Consider the following 18,249-nt stretch of genomic DNA (forward strand, 5'->3'; position numbering starts at 1 on the left):
AGAACTGAACAGCTACAATAGTGCAGACCTGGTCCCTGCCTTCAGAGTAATTTGCCCAAGGAGCAAGGAGCTGGGCCTTGTAAGCCACCTGAGTGGCCACCAGTGTCACCTCTGGCTCCGACGGTCCCTTGAGCTCTTGCTGAGGTGACCTGTCAGGGGCACCCTGCAGACTCCCCCACCCACTCAACATGGGACTCCCTTGGGGAAGGCTCCCGGAGCCCCCACCCTCAGGGCAGAGGCTGGTGGAGACCTATAGGGGCTGAGTGTTTCCCTCCATACCCCACCTTCCTCCCAGGGCAGGTGCCTGTGGAGCCAACACACCGACCACCCTGGCCCCACTTTCCGCCCTGGGAGGAGTGCTCTACAAGGCAGGAAGGGTAGACAGCAGGTGCTTCATAAAGGCCAGAGATTTGACCTACAGCTGACAAGTAGTAACCATCAGTGACGTGGGACCTGAGCTTCCACTTAGCTTGGGGTAAGGACAGACCAACCTCACAGATGGGTCCAGGAGCAGTGACCAAGGTCCGCGGACACCTTCCCAGGGAACTCCCACTACCCACCTCCACCCCGGGGTTTGAAGTTAGGTTCAGTCACGTGCACCTGAAATCCAGAGGTGGATGTCACGGGCATCCTATAAGGCAGCCTCCAGGTCTCCACAATCCCAGTGAAAGGCCACCCTGGATCACAGCCCTGACACGGTGCTTTGCTCTCCTGGAGCCTGGCGTTGCCAAAGGGTCATGATTCATCCAGAACAAACAGCAGTTTGTGCCAGAAGGGGGTTAACAAATGCCGGCTTTATTTATTTTCCTATCTGCAAATAACCTGAGAAGACAAACTGGTGGGGCAAGCAAGGGATGGAAGATGTTCCCAATCAATGGGCACCACTCACGTCACCCAGGCTGGAGCTGTTGTCTCGCGTGGTCGGAGGTGGGCTCACCCAGCCAGGCTGCCTGCAAACTATTCTTTGGAGCCTCCCCGGGACAGGAGTCCCCCTCCCACCTCACACCCCTGTGCTCAGGGCTTCCTCCCAGTTGGGAAGGGTGTGCCTGCTCCTGGCTGGATTCTGTCCCCACCCCCGGGGATGTGGCAGTGTCAGGAGACATTCTTGGTTGTCACAGCGGGTGGCGTGACTGTCATCCTGTGGGTGGAGGTCAGGATGCCGCTGAACTTCCCGCAGTGCACAGGACAGGCTGTGGCCTCCCGCATCTGCTGAGCCTGCCACCCTGCCCTGGTTCTGGGGCACCAGGACACGCGCCCCTGGCTCCCGGCCAGCCCAGGAAGCAAACAGGCGGGCACCATGCTGGGGTTTTACCAGTTTTATTTCTAGACTTTCACGTTTGTCTTTTTGTCTTCTGCTGGAAACATGCCGGTTACATGTTGGTGCTGGGAAGCGCCGCAGTGCAACCAGAAACACACGGACCCAGCCGCCCGCCGCCCAGACCCTCAGACTTGCGCGTCACAGGACAGACTCCACTGTGCCCCGTGCACTTGCCACCAGCCTTTGGCCTCTCGATACACACAACATCCAGGACTTGTGCCCTTGCCCCATCACGACAGACAAAGCGTCCCTCAAGGCCCCCGCGTGGTTCAGACAGACGCCGCAGCCAGGATGGTTGAGGTAAGCGTGAGCCGTGTTCTGGAGGGGTGGGGCGGGACGGGCCTGTGCCCACGATGGCCTCTGAGCACAGGATGACCCTGCCAGGGCAGGGCCCCAGCCACGCGGGCCCGCAGTGGGGTGCAAATTCTTTTGGTTCGGCAGCTTGCTAGGTGACCCGGGCACATAGCACTGTGAGCTGGCTTCATTGAGATTTGGAGTCTCTTTAAATTAGCATTATGCTGTAATTAACAAAACAATAACAAACAGAACACTAGTACATAACAGATTAAACATACCCAAAACTTGAACAAATTCCAGAAGCTATTCCAATCATCCCGAATGAGAGTCCTACGGGCACAGCACCGTGGTGGCACGTAAGACACACTTGTTATAATAATAATAATAATAATTATGCAACTTCCATAGCTACACGCAAAGAATGACACAGCTGTAAAAACTACTATGATGATACGCCCCCGATCAGATGAAGAGCCCAGCGTCACAGGCGCAGGGAAGAGAAGATGGACACAGCCTGGTCTCCGGGGACACCGGCACGGTTCTCACGCGTGCGGCTTCGGGGCCGGCCCCCACCAGCCTGTGTGGGATCGCGCCCGTGTGTCTGCCCGCCGAGGCAGACAGAACCTGCCCGCTGGGTCCACCATGGCTAAGTGAAGCATGAGGTATTGTGAAACAGGAACCTTTTTGGAATAGAGCAGTAATCACATTAAGTCAAAATTGATCACATAAAAAAAAAAAAACTACAAAAAAGGCATCTGTAATACAATGTTCTAAGAGAAAATTAAAACTAGTACATGGCAGTATATGACATTGTAAAACAAAAAACTGATCCTCCAATAGCAGCAAACAATGTGAAAGAGATACAGAGAAGCGATGTGAATATTTCCAAACCGTGCCTGGAAGTCAACGGTAGCAGCGCAATAAGAAAACGGAGCTGCGGCCTGTCCCCGGTGTGGGCACCGCCCCGTCCCCTCGGGAGCCTCTTCCTCACACCTCCTCCCGCCTGTCCTCCCTCACACATCAGCCTCCACACTCTTGCCACCTCCCTTCAACACTTCCTAAATAAAAATTACAAGAATTACAGAGCCAAGATGTGCAAATTGTCTATTTTGTCACTAAGGTTTTTAAAGGAAGGGGCAGGGGATAAGAATATATCGGAACCGAACTTACGTCGAGTACCCTAATTTTCCTTGTGACACCCATGCCTTTCCAATCAGATGACTTTGGGAAATGCCAAACAAGCTGAATCAATGTCTTTGTGTGTTTTTTTTCCTCCAGATTGTTTTTTCCCACCTATAAAAGGTTCTATCTTTAAAAATAAACTGTATGAAACCTGCAACATCAAAGGCAGAAGGTTTGTGTATGTATGTCTGTGTGTTTAAATCAAGGGGAGATTGCATTTATAAATCATACTGGCCTTATGAACATCCTCTGCAATAAATATACTTTTTAGCCTTAACTATAAATTATATATTTTAGTGTTTAAAAACCTTCCGGTGTGAAACATCTAAGATAACCCTTAAACCACCTGTTCTCTAGGTAAACCTCTGAGATCCCTACTTTCAAACACCAGTTGGCACCAAAGGATTCCTAAACTTCAACTTCTTTAAAGAAAAGGAAAGGAACTTATCATCCTGGCAATGTGAGAATGCAAACCTTTTTCTTCTTAACTGGCACGCAGCCTCCCAAACACCCCACCTCCACTGCCACCACAGTGGCCCGCACTTGCCTCGAAGTCCTGCTTACACACAAGTACAAGGATATTCCCAAACCATTCCATTAGAAAACTGGCCTCCCTCCACACACAACAAAAACAGCGCTATCTCCTACACCTATTGGACTGAAAGTGCTTGGAAATGGAATGGTTTTAGAATATTGAGAAGAACACAAACCAAGTAGCTGTGGGTTGAACCTGGACGTGAGCTGGCTGTGGGGCCGTTGGGTAGAAAACCAGCGTCTCATAAACAGGTCACTACAAAAATAGGAAGAGTATAAAAATAGAATATATTACGTCACTATTTCGTCTTCTCTTTATAGTAGCGTATCGTAGGAGTGGGACAGGTGGCCTTTCCCAACCCTGCTACGCTGGCTGGTGCCCGACAAACCTCCACTGGGATGGTGGTCACAGGTGCAAAGGACATGCACACGGGCACGCTACGCTACGGTAACCAAGAGGTGACTTCAGCCATGAATAAGGTGAAGAGGTTACACATCTACCTACGGAATATAATAACATACAATGACTTATAAAGTGACTACATGCATATGAGCAAGCAAAGTACAGAGATGCCTAGAACCACACTACAGCTGCGCTTTTCAGGAAAAGCACAAGAATACGTTTTGCTACCTAAAACCCTCTTCTACTTTAAAAATGGTTTGCTGAATTTTTCTATGTTTTAAAAATGTTTTTACGCTTTCTTTTTTAACACGTAAAGGATCGAACCTAATCCTCTCCCGAGACTCCTGCTTTGTGTTAATGCCTATTCTTACAACAGAGAAACAAGTACATTAATGTAAAAACGAGTTGATTATTGGGGTATAAAATCCTCTATTGTCTGTAGCACAGCCCTCCTCCCCCACTGCTCAGGGTTATGCAAATACTATTTTTTTTCTCTCTCTTTTAAAGACAGTTTGGGGTAATCTTTTTCTTTTGCTTAAGTCAGAGATGGAAGGGAGGAAGAGCAAAGGAAAAAACAACCAACAACAAGGAGAATGGAACTTTCCCTTCTGGTATCGAAATGCTCCGGAGAGGAGGGACTGTCAGGGGAGCACCTGGGGCCGGTTCCGCCCTCGCTGTGGGTGGCGGTGGCGCCTGCCTGCCTGGCGCCCTCAGATGTCCACATCCCGCACGTCGGTGGGTGTGCAAGCCAGGTCCACCTCCTCCTCCTCCTCTTCCTCCTCCTCGGCGGCCTTGGGGTCCATGTTCTGCTGGGCCTGGCGCAGGCTTGACTCCAGCAGGGCTTCGATCTGCTCCTGGCAGGCCCGGAGGCAGTCCTGAGAGAGACGGAGTGGGGAGAGGTGGGAAGAGGGGGTCCTTAGAAGGGGCCTGCGGTGAGGGCCCCCTCCCAGGTGCCACGACCTGGAAGGCCTCTATAAGAGCAAGACTAAGTAAAAAACTGTCCCTTGACCCATGCCGCCGCCTCTGAACCTGAGCGAGACGTGGGAGCTGCCATCACCTGTCAGTGAGACACTCAGGACCCAACGCTTCCACCTCCCACCTGGCCTCCGGAGCCACAAGACAGCAGATGCTTGCCCGCCCACCCTGCACCCGCTCTGCCCATCCCCAAGCTCAACAGCTCCTTGACCTTCTGTTCCCACTGGCCCTGCCAGCTCCCTGGGGAATTCAGTGCCATCTGATCTGGACAGACAGGCCCTTTCAGTCCTGCCTTTTCAGACAGCCTCTCCGTGTGGCAGCCCTCCAGGTGAACCTGGCCTTCCATGATCAACGGCTGTCAAAGTCTCAGGCCGTGCATGACTGAGGATGAATGCTGGGTGCCCAGGGGGACCTGGACCCTTGATCCCTCACCTCCATCCTCTCCCGCTCAGGCCTGTGCCCCGGGGCCACCCATCAGCCTGGCACAGCATGCATCCACCCGCTGCGGCCACAGAGGTGCTCGCCCTCGGGTGGAGTGCAACAGAAGCTCCTGGAAGTCCTGCACCTCCGCCCTCCGGGTCTCCAGACCCCCTTGGCGGCGGCCGCACCACACCGTCAGTGGGAAAGAGCAGCCATGGAATCCGGAACCCCGCGCCCAGCCGGGGGCCTCTCCTCAGCTCCAGCACGGGCAAGTCCCAGGCAGCCCGAAGCGGCTATCTCCTGTGCGGGGGCTTCTGGATAGAGAACTGGCTTCATGTGTTGGGGCTGTGTGTGTCCCAACTGCCAGGAAGCCACAGTAGGGCTTCAAGCCGAGTCTCTAGGCAGCCCAGGAAACAGACTTTCCACAAGGAGCAGGGCTGGGCCACAGCCCCAACAGGTGCCACTGAACTTCCAACCAGATGGGGGTGGACAAAGGCAGGGCATGACAGGCGATGACCTAGGCCAGAAGGACTTTTCAGTGGACCCCTGGGGTCGTAACATTTTAGCGTCCTGTGACTATAGGGAGGGCTTTCCTCTCCCGCCTTTCAGATAAATTCTCATCATGGCAAATGAAGCCGGCTGGGCTGGCAGCACAAACAGTCCCACTGTACAGATGGGGAAACTGAGGCCAGAGACCTGGGGTGAGATCCAAGACTCCTGATGTTCAACCTAAAACACCAGCCACCCTCAGTTCCCAGCTCCAGGGGCCTGGCAGCTCCACCCACGGACTCTTCACCTGCCGTCCGCCCCCCTCACCATGACCCGCTCCAGGGTCACGCATGCAGCTGGACTCCATTTCCCTCATTCCTCTGGCCCCACAGCTGCCTGCAAGGCTACCCTGGTGGACAGAGCTGTTCTCCCACAGCCAGAAGCTCCAAGGAGGCAGCACGCTCCTCCACGAAAAGTCACTGGTGTGTGGCCCTGTGCACCCGATTCACACAGATGGACATTCCACCCACCAAAGAAAATTCTAGAACACGCCCTAGAAAGTGCAGGGGGCCTCTGCTGTGAACGGTTTTTCTGAGTCTGGGCTCAGCTAATCAGGCAGAGTGGACTCCGCCTCAGGTAACTTCACCCCGTGTGTCAGCTGTGAGCGTGTGCCTCCCATCTAGTTCAGATGGTCTCTACTCAAATAAGGGCCAGTGCCCAACTTCCCACAACTGCCCAAAGACAGCAACATCCCGGGCAGATACCCCTGGCGGGGAGGCGGTTTCCACTCAGGGCGTGGAGTTGGAAATGAAAGTGCAGATGCGAGTTTCATTTTGACGGAGGGGCTTTCCCTTTGCTGGGCTTCTGGAGGCCTTGACGGCGTTTCTGAACCATTTTCCTGAGAGAACTGTGGGCTGCTGGCCTCCACCCTACAGCGGGTGAGGACACCTTACCACCCCCACAGGATAACACGGGGCAGGGTGCAAGGGAGGCCACGGCCGAGAGCACAGAAGGGAGGGGAGGGCGCCCCTGCCACCTCCAGTATCCCATGGCAAAAATGCTTCTTCCTCTTCCGAGACACACATGGGCTGGGCAGCCGCTAGCTGCCTAGAGGCACCGCTAGGCAGGGGACAGGCAGGTGGACGCTAGATAGCATCTGCTGAGACCCGTGCGGAGCCCCCGGGAGGCTCGAGGGCAGACCCCCAAGAGGCGGCCCAGGCCAGAGCCACAACGGGCCTCGCAGGCCCAGCCGGCCCCAAGCTGGGGTCAGGCGGTCACTCCCTCACACACCGCAGGGCCGGCGGCTGACCCGGCCACCTCTCTGGTCTAATTTGGTAAATGCCACAAACCCTTTTGATTGTCATTTTAATTCTTTCTTTAAGAAAAGAATCGGGAATAAAACAATGGCATTTTGAAGAAGAAAGACACAGTCATGCCAGGGTTTAACGGCAGCAGCCTCTCAAAGAGCCGTAAACAAGGCCGTCTCTATCCGCCCGTTGTCCGGCGTCTCGGACCTCACAGGAGCCCTTTTCAAGCATCTATTTATTGGCCACGCACATTGTGGCCCAAACAAAGCTCGCCTGGGCCTAACCCCACACACTATCACCACACGGACCATTGGCTGGGGCCGCCTGGGGCCGTCGTCCTAGACGCTTCGCCCAGAAACACTCTACAGCTCCTGGAAGCCCCAGGGGACATGAGCAGCCTGTGAGGACCTCCCGACCGGTCAGTGAGTTCTAGGAGCAGTGGAAGAAGCTGGTGCCCTGTCAGTCTGTGGCTTGGGGTCCGAGGGGCCCAGCCCCAGCCCCAACCCCAACCTTGTCACCCTTGCACCAGCCTTGGCATTTCCGTGGCACTAGGCGTCTCCTGCCTGTGAGCCCCGGCGAGGCTCCCTGGGACACTGCCCTCACTCACCGGGTCACACTTGATCACTCTGGAGAGGAAGCGTGTGAGGCGGTAGTAGGACAGGAAGTTGTTGGGGCTCCCCAGGTTCAGGCCTTGCACTGCGGCCACCACGCTCCCTGCTGCCACCATGGAGGGTGGATTGGAAATGAACTTCACATCTGCAGCAGGAGAGAGGGAAGGGGGCTGTGAGCAGGGGACCCGTGATCTGGGCATCCCCACGTGCTGGCTCTGAGCAGGCGGCCCGGCCTGGTGGGTACCACTCTCCAGGCCCTCCCCAGCCTCCCGCCATCCCTGGGTACTAGGAGAGCAAGAGCCCGGCCCAGGGACCCTCCAGGAATGTCAGCCCCACTGTTGACTCAAACATAACCAAGCAGAGAGAAAGCCACGGGAAGACAGGACAGGTGACAAGGACATCACTACCCTCTCATCCTTTCAGCATCTTGAGCCTTGTGAATGTTACCACTTATTCACAAAAACAAAGTTAGACGACACAAATATGAGGACACAGAGATGTCGCCTCTATGACCCTAAACCTTAACCCCAAGTACGTGCCACCCCCCAGCAGCAGGGATTGGAGACAAGTCATATTCTGAAGGGACGTTGCACGGGGCCAGGCCATGGGGCTGCAGGGCATTGATGAAGCCATTCCCTGTGTCCATCGAGGGGCAAGCCCTGGCCGGCAGCCTTCAGGGTGGCCGTGATGGTGTGGCTCCGGCTCAGGCCCTGGCGTCAGGAGAGCCCGGCTTGGCTCACTCGGGAAGGAAGAGCTGTTCCAGCAACCCATGGCCCTTACCGTGGGACCACGACTGTCACGGTGACCTTCAGAGCACGGACCAAGTACACCCCAACTCCACCCAGGGCCCTCTACTCACAACTCTACTTCTGGCCGATGACAAAAACGCTTCTCTGGGCCACTTGATGTAGCCCAGCAATTCCAGCGACTTCCCAAGTAAGGGAAGAGGTGTGGGGTTCCTAGCAGCAGGCACTATGGGACACCCTTGGTGGACTGGGCCAGGAGCCGGGTCCCAGGAGGGAGCAGCTTTCCCAAGAAGGCACCAATCCCCCTACTTGGGGCTTCCTGGGGACTGTCCCGCACATCTGGGCCTACTTCCAAGGGGGACACCAATCTAGGGCGGCCCATCAGCCTTTGTGGTCTGCACAAAACTCCCTCTGGTCATTGTCAGATACTGGGACTCATCTGCCTGCCAGGCTGCAGTAGTGGGCATCTCAGGGCCTCCATGACTGACCTAGACAAACAGCAGACCAGCTCTTTCCATAGAGAGCCTCGCCACCAATCACGTCCCAGTGTGTGGCGGGGAACTCCGGCCTCCCCTCCTCAAGCAGTCATGCACCTACCGTGGACAGGTGGGCCAGCGTGGGATGTGCCTCTCGGCCTGGCCCCCACCCCAGCTCCACTGGGGGTAGCCCTTTGTCACACCCACGAGGAATTCTGCATAGGAACCAGGGGCCCTGGGCTGGGAGCTGGACGTCAGCAGGGATGAGTGTGGCATCTTTGTCGGCCCCATCGCCTCATCTCGCGCCACTGAGCGCCCGGGAACAAGGGGGGTCGGGGGAGCTGAATGGGAGCCGACCCAGGCACAAAGGGAGAGGGGCCCCCACGGGCCGCCAGGGGTGCGGCGGCCCATCCGAGACTTCATCCCGAGAGAATAAACAACTTCGGCCTTGTTAGAGAGGGGCGCCGGCGAGGGGCTGGGAAGAAAGGCAGCCACCCTGAAGGGGAGACAAAGCCGGCTGCTGGGCGCCGTAACAACTTAAAAAAAAGAAATCCTTAACGAGCCGAGCCACCTCTTTTCCCCTTTAAATGGGAGCAGTTCCACCCAGTCTGAGAGCCATGAATGAAAACCTTTTCATGGAGGCAAATCAGAACCGTACACACAGAAACCGCTTCTGCAGGGAGCGACAGGTTCTAGCTGGCCCCGTACCTTGTGCCCCCCGTCTCCAGGGGCACACGCAGAGCGGAGTCACTGGGGCCACGTTGTTTCAGAAGCTCATTCTCCCACCCGAATGTGTGGCGCTGCCTGTGTTTAGATTGGGAGCCACCCAGAATTAGACACCAACGCTCCAGGATTTGACCCCATCCGCTGCCCGGTGGTAAAGGGAAGTGACAGCCGTCCTGGAAGCTCCTAGGTACTGGATGTTCCTCATCTGGCCTCTCGCAGAGCCAAGGGCACACCTGCCCTGAAACCCCCATGCGTGAGTGTATGCGGCATGTGCACACCCGCTGGGGACGTGGGGCCAGGGATGCCTGGCGCAGGGAGAACCCCCAGCATCCCCTTTAAACGTAACCCTTGCCACGTGGACGGCAGAAACACCTTCCCAGACTCTTTTCCATGCCTCCACCTCCTTCAGCCATCTCTAACTCTAAGCAGCCCTAAGTCACTCTCATCTCCACAGATGTCCAGCAGGACCAAGGCACCGGCTGCTCAGTTACGTTCCATGGGGTGGCCATGGGTCAGGACCTGGAGCACTTTGCAGGGGTGGGTCCTCTGGCCTCCTGCCTCTCCCTCGGGGCCCACCCTGGAGTGGACTCCACAGCCACTGAGAGTAAGTGCACAGCTGGGTCCCCGAGTGTCCCTCCTCCACCCACCGCTGGGGGCGCCTTAGCAGACAAAGGGTGTGCAGTAGCGGGGAGGGCGAGACTCTGCACCTGCCCACTGCCTCCCACCAGCACTCAGGGGTCCTGGGACGGGAGCTCGTCCGCAGGAGCCACCCTGTAGGAAGGCTGTGCAAGAACCACGCCCCACGTTCTCTCCAGGAAACTTTGCATTTCTCTGAAGCCACTTTCAGCTCCATAAAAGGCTGGCTGGAGTCTCCAGAGGCCTCTCTCCTCTGAGGAGCACCAGCCAGAGAATGCCTCCCTGTCTGCCGCATGCCCCCACCCCCCACCGTCAGACCCATCCAGGCTGGACGACATCCTTGGCATCTTCATCTGCCCACCTTGGGGACTAGCTTGGAAACATGTTGGGGACGGGTTCATGCCCCAAGCAGGTGGAGGAGGTGGGGGAGGCCTCACGCCTAAACCAGAAACTATTCTGGAATACCAGATACTGGTGTCAGAAGGGAGCACAAAGTAGGCTTGGGGGGCTCCGCCCTCTGGGGAGGGGAGAAGATGCTACTGCTTCCTTGAGGCCCCCTGGGCCTTGCGGCCTAGGTCACCCAGAGTGAGCCCCCAAACAGATGTGATGACTGAGGCTTGAGCAAAGGTGGGCCACAGCAGAGCTGGGTGGGATGGGGACATACCCCCCCCATCAGGGTAACCAGGCTTCCTGGGCCAGGAAAGGAGGCAGTCACACGGGGGTCAGAGGCAGGGCTGGGGACAGCAGGAGGCAGCACCCTGTGTATGTGCGTGTCTGTCCCCACTGGGTTCTGGGGCCAGGGCCATGTCAAGGAGGGGCCTCTGGGGCCATGCCAGGGGAAGTGAGGACTGGGTGCTTCTGCTGCCTACGGTGGCGGCCCAAGCTGAGACTGCTCTGAAGCACCCCCCAGGGCTCAGCTGAGCCCGGCTGGCTGGCAGCACCCCTGGCAGGGCCTCAGGCAGCAGAGCTCCTCTGCTGGACACCCCTGCACTCGGCTGCCCAGAGCACGTGGTGCAGGCGGGCCAACAGCTCTCCCCGCCCCTGGAGGCGTCTCTGGCAGGTGGCCCAGCCTGGGAGAGGCCAGGAGGGGGCCCTGCAGCTCAGGCTCCTTAAGGACACAAGAAGGGCTGGAGGTGGGTGGGGAAAGGAGGCGGCCCTGCAGCCAAGGTAAACCCCTTTGAGCATGGAGTGGCCACAGGCTGCCTGGCCTGGAGGATGAGGCCACAGAAGCTGGACACAGGCAGGCCGAGCTGTCCACACCGATGCCCAAGGTACTGCATGGTGGCCGTGAGGGAGCAAATCCCCTTCCATCCAGCACAACAAATAATCCAGGGCCTCTGCTCACCAGAGCTGGAAGAGCGCTTCCCAGCGCAGGAGGGAGCCTAGGGACATCTTCCCAGACATCACCCCGGTGGAGAGCGAGAAGCCGGCCAGGGTCACCTAAGGAGCTGGCTCTCCAGCGGAGGCCGGGGGCTGCTGGGCCTACCCTACCTGTGGCACAGAGGGCAACGAAGGTCTGCGCGTGTTTGCGGATGATCTGTTTGTTCTCCTCCGCCTCTGGCATTTTGGAAAGGAAGTGTTCGATGAAATCGTGCGGGGTCATGGCGGCCAGGTTCCACTTGAGCTTGTTCACCAGGAGCAGCTCCATTTGCTGCGAACACAGGGTGAGCGGCCATCAGGGGAGGTGCGGGCCGGCCCGGGGGCGCGGGGAAGCCGGCAGCATGGGGGCCCGGGGCCATGCAGCACCTCCGGCTCAGAGCACTGGCTCCTGCGTCTCGTGCGGTCCTGGAGGTGGGAGGGGAGGGCTGGCGAATGATGGGGGTGGTATCGGGGAGCCGGGGCAACACGCGATCCCAGATCAAAACAGAAAAGGTGCCCGCTGCGTGAAAAGACTCTGCAAGTGGAAACAAAAAGACCTCCCACCACCTGAAACAGGAGGCTCAGTGCGGAGCGCGGCGCTCCTCGTGCAGCCGCTGGAGGGCGCGCGCCGCCCACTTTTCGGCCACACTGCCGGGCGCGAACGCGGTGGGAGTCGCAGGCAAGCGACTTGGGGGCGGTGGGACGGGGGCGGCTAGGATCCCGCCCGCTCCCGGGACAGGGACGCCCGGCGGCGGGGCCGCCCTCCCTGGGAGCAGATATGCCAGAGGCGGGCCGGCCGCCACTGCCTGCACCTTCCCCGGCCCCGTGATCCTGCGTGCGACTCTCGGGGGGCAGGGGGCGGCGGGGTCCCGCGGTTACCAGCAGCTCTTCGGGCCGGATGGAGTTGTCGGTGTAGATGCACAGCTTCTCGGCCGTCAGGGGGATGGTCTCCTTCATCTTAGAGGCCACGAACATGCAGGTGGCCCCCAGCAGCTGCAGGCGGCTCTTTTTCACGGGCTCCAGCGACAGGAAGCGGTCCAGGTAGTTCATGGCCAGCGGGAAGACCTCCTCCTCGCACTTCTGCTCCTCGCAGACCTGCGGAGGCACGGGGCCCGTGACCGCCGCCGCCAGGTCGCGCCGCCCCACCCCCGCCCCCGCACCCCCCCATCGCGCTCGGCAGGACCGCCAGTTCTGAAGGGCGCCGAGGGGTGGGGGCCGGGGGCGGAAGGACCTTCCTGTGATGCGCCCCCTCCCCCGCGCGTCCCCAGTACCCACCCTCCCCGAAACTGAAAGGGAAAGTCCCCGCGAGGCTGGCACGGTGGGGGCGGGAGCGGGCACAGCTGGGCGGCGTGCGCGGCGGCGCGGGCTGCCAGCCCTGGGGACCCCGGCCCGCCCTGGAGCTCCGTGGTCCCTCTGACTGAGGGTCGACACCCACTGGGGTGCGGGGCCGCGGAACGGGCCGCGGGGTTGGGCGCCGCGCCTGCGAGACACAAAGGTGGCGTCCCAGGCCGCCGCGCCGCATTTCCCCAGACGTCATCTTTTCAAAAAATATTTAAAAATATTAAAAAAATAACTAAGTGCATAAAAAAACCCTGAAAATGACCCTCGGGCGACCCTTTACCCAGGCCGAGGGTCGGGAGTTCGTTACAGGCTCCGGGGGGAGCCCCAGGAATTCAAACTCCGGGGCCCCCCTTCCCCCTGGGCGCGGGCGGCGTTTCCCTCTCGCAAGGGCACCACGCCGCACTTTCAAAAATTATTTAAAAATACTTGCGGGCCCCTCAGGCGCCCACCGAAGGTCTGAAAATGTGCTCCCAGGCCCCCGGCTCCCTCAGAGAAGGTCCCCCAAGCCGAGATCCCTGCAGACGGGGATCAAGCCCTGGCGTCTTGGGGGCCACGCGACCTTGCAGCTCGGCGTGCTCTCCGGCCCTGGCTGCCCATTTGGGGCGCCCCGGGACTCGCTGCTTAAACAAAGGGCCCCCCTTCCCGAGCGGGGTCCCCCCAAAACTCCCCATGCCGCGTCCCTGCGCCCCTCCCGCGGGCTCCCGGCGGCCGCGCGGCCCCTAGCTGCGGCCCCAGCGCCCGGCGGCCGCTCCCCGCCCCCACCCTGCCCCCAATTATTAATAAACACTTTTGCTTTGCAATAAAAGAGCAAAGATGGCGCATAATACTGGCACGAGCGGCCCTTGCATACGTGTCCATGGATATTAATTTAAAAATCAAATCTATGCCCCCTCCCCCCGGAGTTGGCGGCTCTCGGCCGCAGCGGCCGCGAGAGGAGGCGCAGCCGGGCTGGGGCGCAGGCGGGGGGCACAAAGCGCACTCAGCCTGCCAGCCCGCACCCTCGGGCCCATTGGGGTGCCCCGACACTGGCTTCTCCCGACGGCACCCCTCCCCAACCCCCTTCTCCCCTCCCACGAAACGCAACTTATAGCACCCCCACCCCCACCCCTTCCTGCTTCAGAAAATACCCACAATTTTTATTTTTAAAATGCGGATCCCTAGCAACACCACAGCAAACTTCAAAGTTCTAGCGGGAGAGAAGGGAGGGGGGTGAGGAGCAAAGAAACGTGGGTCTGGGCAACAAGTTGCAGGGAAGTCTTAAGAGAGCCGCCCAAAGCCCCGCACCTCCAGCATCCAGGTGGCGACGATCTTCCGCATGGACGGCAGGACCTCCTTCTGCACACATTTGAAGTAGGACACCGAGGGCGCGCAGGTCTCCTCCGCCTTCAGCATGGCCCGCAGCACCCGGTCGTTGAGGAGGTTGGCATCGGGGTACGCGCGGCGGATGGTTTCCACTTCGCAGCACAGGAGCTGGTGTTCCATGGCTGGGGCTCTGCCTGGGCAGCTAGGGAGGGCTGTGGGTCCGGGCTGGGTCCGCGCTCGGCTCTCGCTTCTGCTGCCCCGCGCTCCCTCGCGCTATTCTGCCCCTCGCCGGAGCGTGCGGACTCTGCTGCTCGCTGCTACTGCGCCGACAGCCCTCTGGAGGCTCCAGGACTTTGCAACTTCAACAAAACTCCCCTGTAGTCCGTGTGACGTTACTGTTGTTAAGCAGAGATCAAAGCCGGGCAGAGAATGGGAGCGGGAGGGGGGCGGGGGCGGGCGCAGGGGGAGGGGGCGCGGGCGCCAAACGCCGGGAGCAGCGAGGGGCAGAGCCCAAAAGCCATCCCCGAGGCGCCGCGCCTGCCCTGCGGCGGAGTTGCCCCCGTAGTCCGGTTTTCATAGAAATGCAAATCGCCCCGCTGCAGCCTTTCTCCCCGCCAGGGAAGAGGGGTGCAGGGGGCCCCGTCCGCCTCGAGTGGGTTCCCTGGGATTTAGGGGGTGAGGTGGTGGTGGCTCTGCAGTAGGGGACCACTAGGAAGGCCGGCAGGCCACACGCAGCCTGGGGAGACCACGAGAAGGGGGGACTCTAGGGCGCGGCGACACCCCATATCCAAGCCGGCAGAATGGGCGCATTTCCAAGAACGCCACGAGGGCACCCACGGGCGGACAGACGGCCAAAGAATCTCAGCGACTGCATCTTCTTTCATTTTCATTAACACGTGTAAATTTCAAGAACTATTTAGCATACAGGGACGGGGAGGACCGGGCACACAACCCCTGTGCAAGTTTCATTCCGGCGCACAGGGGCGTCGTTGCAAATGCCCAAGGGGGTAACCCTAAAAGTTAAAGGAATTTCAGCTTAGCATGCGCTCGCTCAAAAAATAAAATAAAATAAATGCCCGAAAATTCCAGCAGCAGCCCAAGATGGTGGCCAGCATTTCCTTCATCTTGTCCTTCTAGCCTGGAGACTCTTCGGGCTGCCTTCCTACCTTGACCAGTCGGTCCTTGCGGGGATCCCCAAATGCACCCCCTCCCTTCCCGTGCCGGCAATTTAACCGGGAGAAACACACGTCTGAATGGAAAGCTGAGAAACAGTGATCTCCGTTCTGACTCATTTTTTTAATTAAAAAAGAAATTAAATTGCTGGAAATATTAGTCGCCTCAGCCTGGGACAAGACCACTGGAAGGTTCCTAATTGGTTTTGTTGGGGGTGTAGACGTCCCTTCACCTTTAGAGTTTGCCCTGGGACTAAATTCGTGAGCATGAGGGGGCTGGCAGGAGCGGGCATAATTCAGAACAATTATCAATTAAACAAATGAGTGTACTGATCTGATTTTTAGCAAAATCGATAGGTGTTCGTGGTTTCATGAGAGGGTCCCCACTACCGCAAACTTAAGCAGATGTAAATTAAAATACATAGTTTTTAAAATAACAGGTTCTGTCTCTTTGGTGCATTAAAAAATAAAAGGACATTTTACTGTCTTAACTTTTGTTTTTGTTATTTTAATAGTACCTGCCCCAAATTAAGAAAACTGTTCATTTACTTCCTTTTGAATATAGTTTAGTGTCATCAAACCACCGTATCCTCTTAACAGTAAAAGCTCAAAGAAAACGGATAGAAAAAGTCCCCTCCCCTTCGCCAGGGTGCTCACAGCAAGATGCGACCCCCCCCACCCCCCACCTTTCAGGGTGAATTCCTCCCGTGCCCCCTCCCCCGCCGGGAATTAGGATTACTAATATTCCGGGTCCTGGGGGGTAATTACCCCCAGATTCCGCATGGGGAGCGATGGGTGGCCCCAGCAGGGAGCACCCACGGTCGTGTCCCCCCCACTCCCCGAGCACCCATAATCGCTTTGGCCCCAGCATAGCCAAGCCTCAGAGCATCAGCCCGCGCACGAGGGCGGCCCAGCTGCTTTTTCATTCATAAAATCCCGACCCGGCGGCCGCCTGGATGATTTATGGGGCCCGGAGCTATCACCCGGCCTCTCCCACCCCGGGGGTCGAGGGGCCCCGAGCCCCGCGTGCGCCCTGGCCCAGCCCGAGGCGCGAAGCGGGCCGAAGTCGGCTAGGGGCAGCACGGCATAAAGAGGCTCGCCCACTCCGGCAAAACCGGCTCTGGGTCCAGGAGGGAGCTTCACCCCCCCATCCCGGGCGCAAGACAGAGGAAACTGGAATTAGCATGAGCCAATGGGGGCGCGGCGCTGTTACTAGGCGGACCGGGCAGATCTAGGCTAGGAACTTTGTTGATTTCCCGGCTCAGGGACGAGCGCAAAATTGCAAGCCCGGCTAGCGAGCGTAAAGAGCCGTCCAGGAACCCGCGGGGGAGGCGCTGGAATTTGGGGCCCGGCGGGGAGCGCCAGCTGTCCAGCCTCCACCTGGGGGAACCCTGCTTAGCGGCCCCCGGGTCCCCTGAGGGGGCCAATACCTCTGGGCTTTTGAGGGTCATTGCTTCAAGAAGCGCAGAGAAAGCATTTTGATTTTTTTCCAAAGGGAAAAGCAACTTTAAAAAACTTTTCTGTTGCAGTTTTACTTTACACTGTCTTCTTAAAACCCACCACGAAGCAGGAACTGCGGCTTCTGGGCTCATTTAAAGTGCTCTGTTCTTATTTCTTGGTGACCATTTGGAGACAAAGGCCAAGTGGCCCAGTCGGGAGGGTAACCACGCTGGTTTGAAAGAAAATCCAAAAGTAACTTAAATCACCTTCACGCTTTCCTCGCCCCTTGGCCCCTGCCCGGGTGACCGCGGCCTGGGCGGATGGTCGGCCCCGAGAGAGCGAATTCCGCTGCAGGCGCGTGTTCGCCACCGTCCCTGGCTGTGGGAACCTTCATTCAGGCGGGGGAAGGGAGCGCGTTCATTCAAGAACCGGCGCGACGCGGCGCAGACCCCGGGACTCAGCGCGGCTGCGCGCCGCGGGGCTGGGGGCTTGGGATGGGGGCGGGTGGTGCAGGGACCAGTCCCGACCTTTCGCCAGCGACCTCCGGCACCCGCCTTACCACCAGGGCGGCTGGCGGGCGGGCGCACCCAGGTGGGGTCACCTGCAGCCGCATACCTGGCGGCGACTTGAAAGGACTTGGCTCAGGCTCCGCGAGTTTTCCATTGTTAAGCCCTTAAGTCGCCCGGGAAAACGCTTCCGAAAGCCGGCCCCTGGGTTCCGAAGACGCTCGAGCTCCCCTTCCCCCTACACTACTCGCTTTTGGGGTGCGCGTGGCGGCCCACGTGCTGCGGCAGCTCTGCTTCGGTTACGTAGCGCCGATTCCCGGCGCCCCAAAACTGCGAGGTGGGCCGGGGCGAACTCCGGCCCCAGTGCCCACCCGAGGCAGCCACACGCTCGGCACATGGACAGCCGCACCCCGCCCCCCATCGCCCCAACCGCAGACGTGCGTTTCCGCTGTAGATCAATTAGTTTCAGCCACACACAGACCACCCTGCCCCCCCCCCCGCCCCCGCGCCCCAGTCGTCCGTCAGGCGGGCTGCGGGGAAACGGGACCCCTCCTCCAGCTCCGAAGGCTGCGGGCGAGATGTGAGCGGGAGTTAAAACGCAACCCAACAGGTAGGGGGGCGGCCCTGGCTCCAACGACGCATCTGGGATCCCGAGGCTGAAGGCGCAACTCTTGAGGGTTAAAGGCGATTCTAATTCCTCGACTCCCGCCCCTCAAAATGCATCGCCTGGTACCCTGAGCAATGTGAACCCCCAAATCCACCAGGGATTTCCTGGCCTTCCGGCTGGCCCCAGCCCCTCTCAGACCAAGTCGTGGGGAGTAGGCGCCCAGATCGAGAAGAAAACCACCTCGGGCCACAGGAGAGAAAGCGGGCTGGCGGTGACCTCGGAGGTCACGTCCGACCCTCTCCCCTGCAGTCAGGCCTGGCCGCGGCCCACTCGAGGCTGAGCAGACCCCCGCGTCGGACCGAGACGCAGGGCGCCGCTGCCGGACTCGCGGGGCCTAGGAAA

General features: G+C 58.9%; 2 protein-coding genes across 7 annotated transcripts in view; one reads left to right on the forward strand and one right to left on the reverse strand.

Moving 5' to 3' along the window:
* The window catches only part of LTO1 (LTO1 maturation factor of ABCE1), a 23,056-nt gene extending 20,351 nt beyond the window's left edge, over positions 1–2,705 (forward strand). For 2 of the 5 annotated variants that reach the window (XR_013403230.1, XR_013403231.1), the window contains 2 exons: positions 296–1,618; positions 2,024–2,205. Coding sequence is in view for 1 of the 5 variants with exons in the window: in NM_001194174.1 (NP_001181103.1) it covers positions 1,392–1,618; positions 2,456–2,528 (300 nt within the window). In the remaining 4 variants the exon portion in view is untranslated. 5 annotated transcript variants of the gene reach the window in all.
* Positions 1,296–14,506, reverse strand: CCND1 (cyclin D1). 2 transcript variants are annotated; one of them, NM_001278446.1, is given in 5 exon segments: positions 1,296–4,609; positions 7,533–7,681; positions 11,612–11,771; positions 12,359–12,574; positions 14,105–14,506. In NM_001278446.1, coding segments are annotated over 5 exon segments (888 nt in total). In that variant the 5' UTR covers positions 14,303–14,506; the 3' UTR covers positions 1,296–4,444.
* Between the last annotated feature and the right edge of the window lie 3,743 nt (positions 14,507–18,249).

The sequence above is a fragment of the Macaca mulatta genome, chromosome 14, assembly GCF_049350105.2.
Source record: "Macaca mulatta isolate MMU2019108-1 chromosome 14, T2T-MMU8v2.0, whole genome shotgun sequence".
NCBI classification, from domain to species: Eukaryota; Metazoa; Chordata; class Mammalia; order Primates; family Cercopithecidae; genus Macaca; species Macaca mulatta.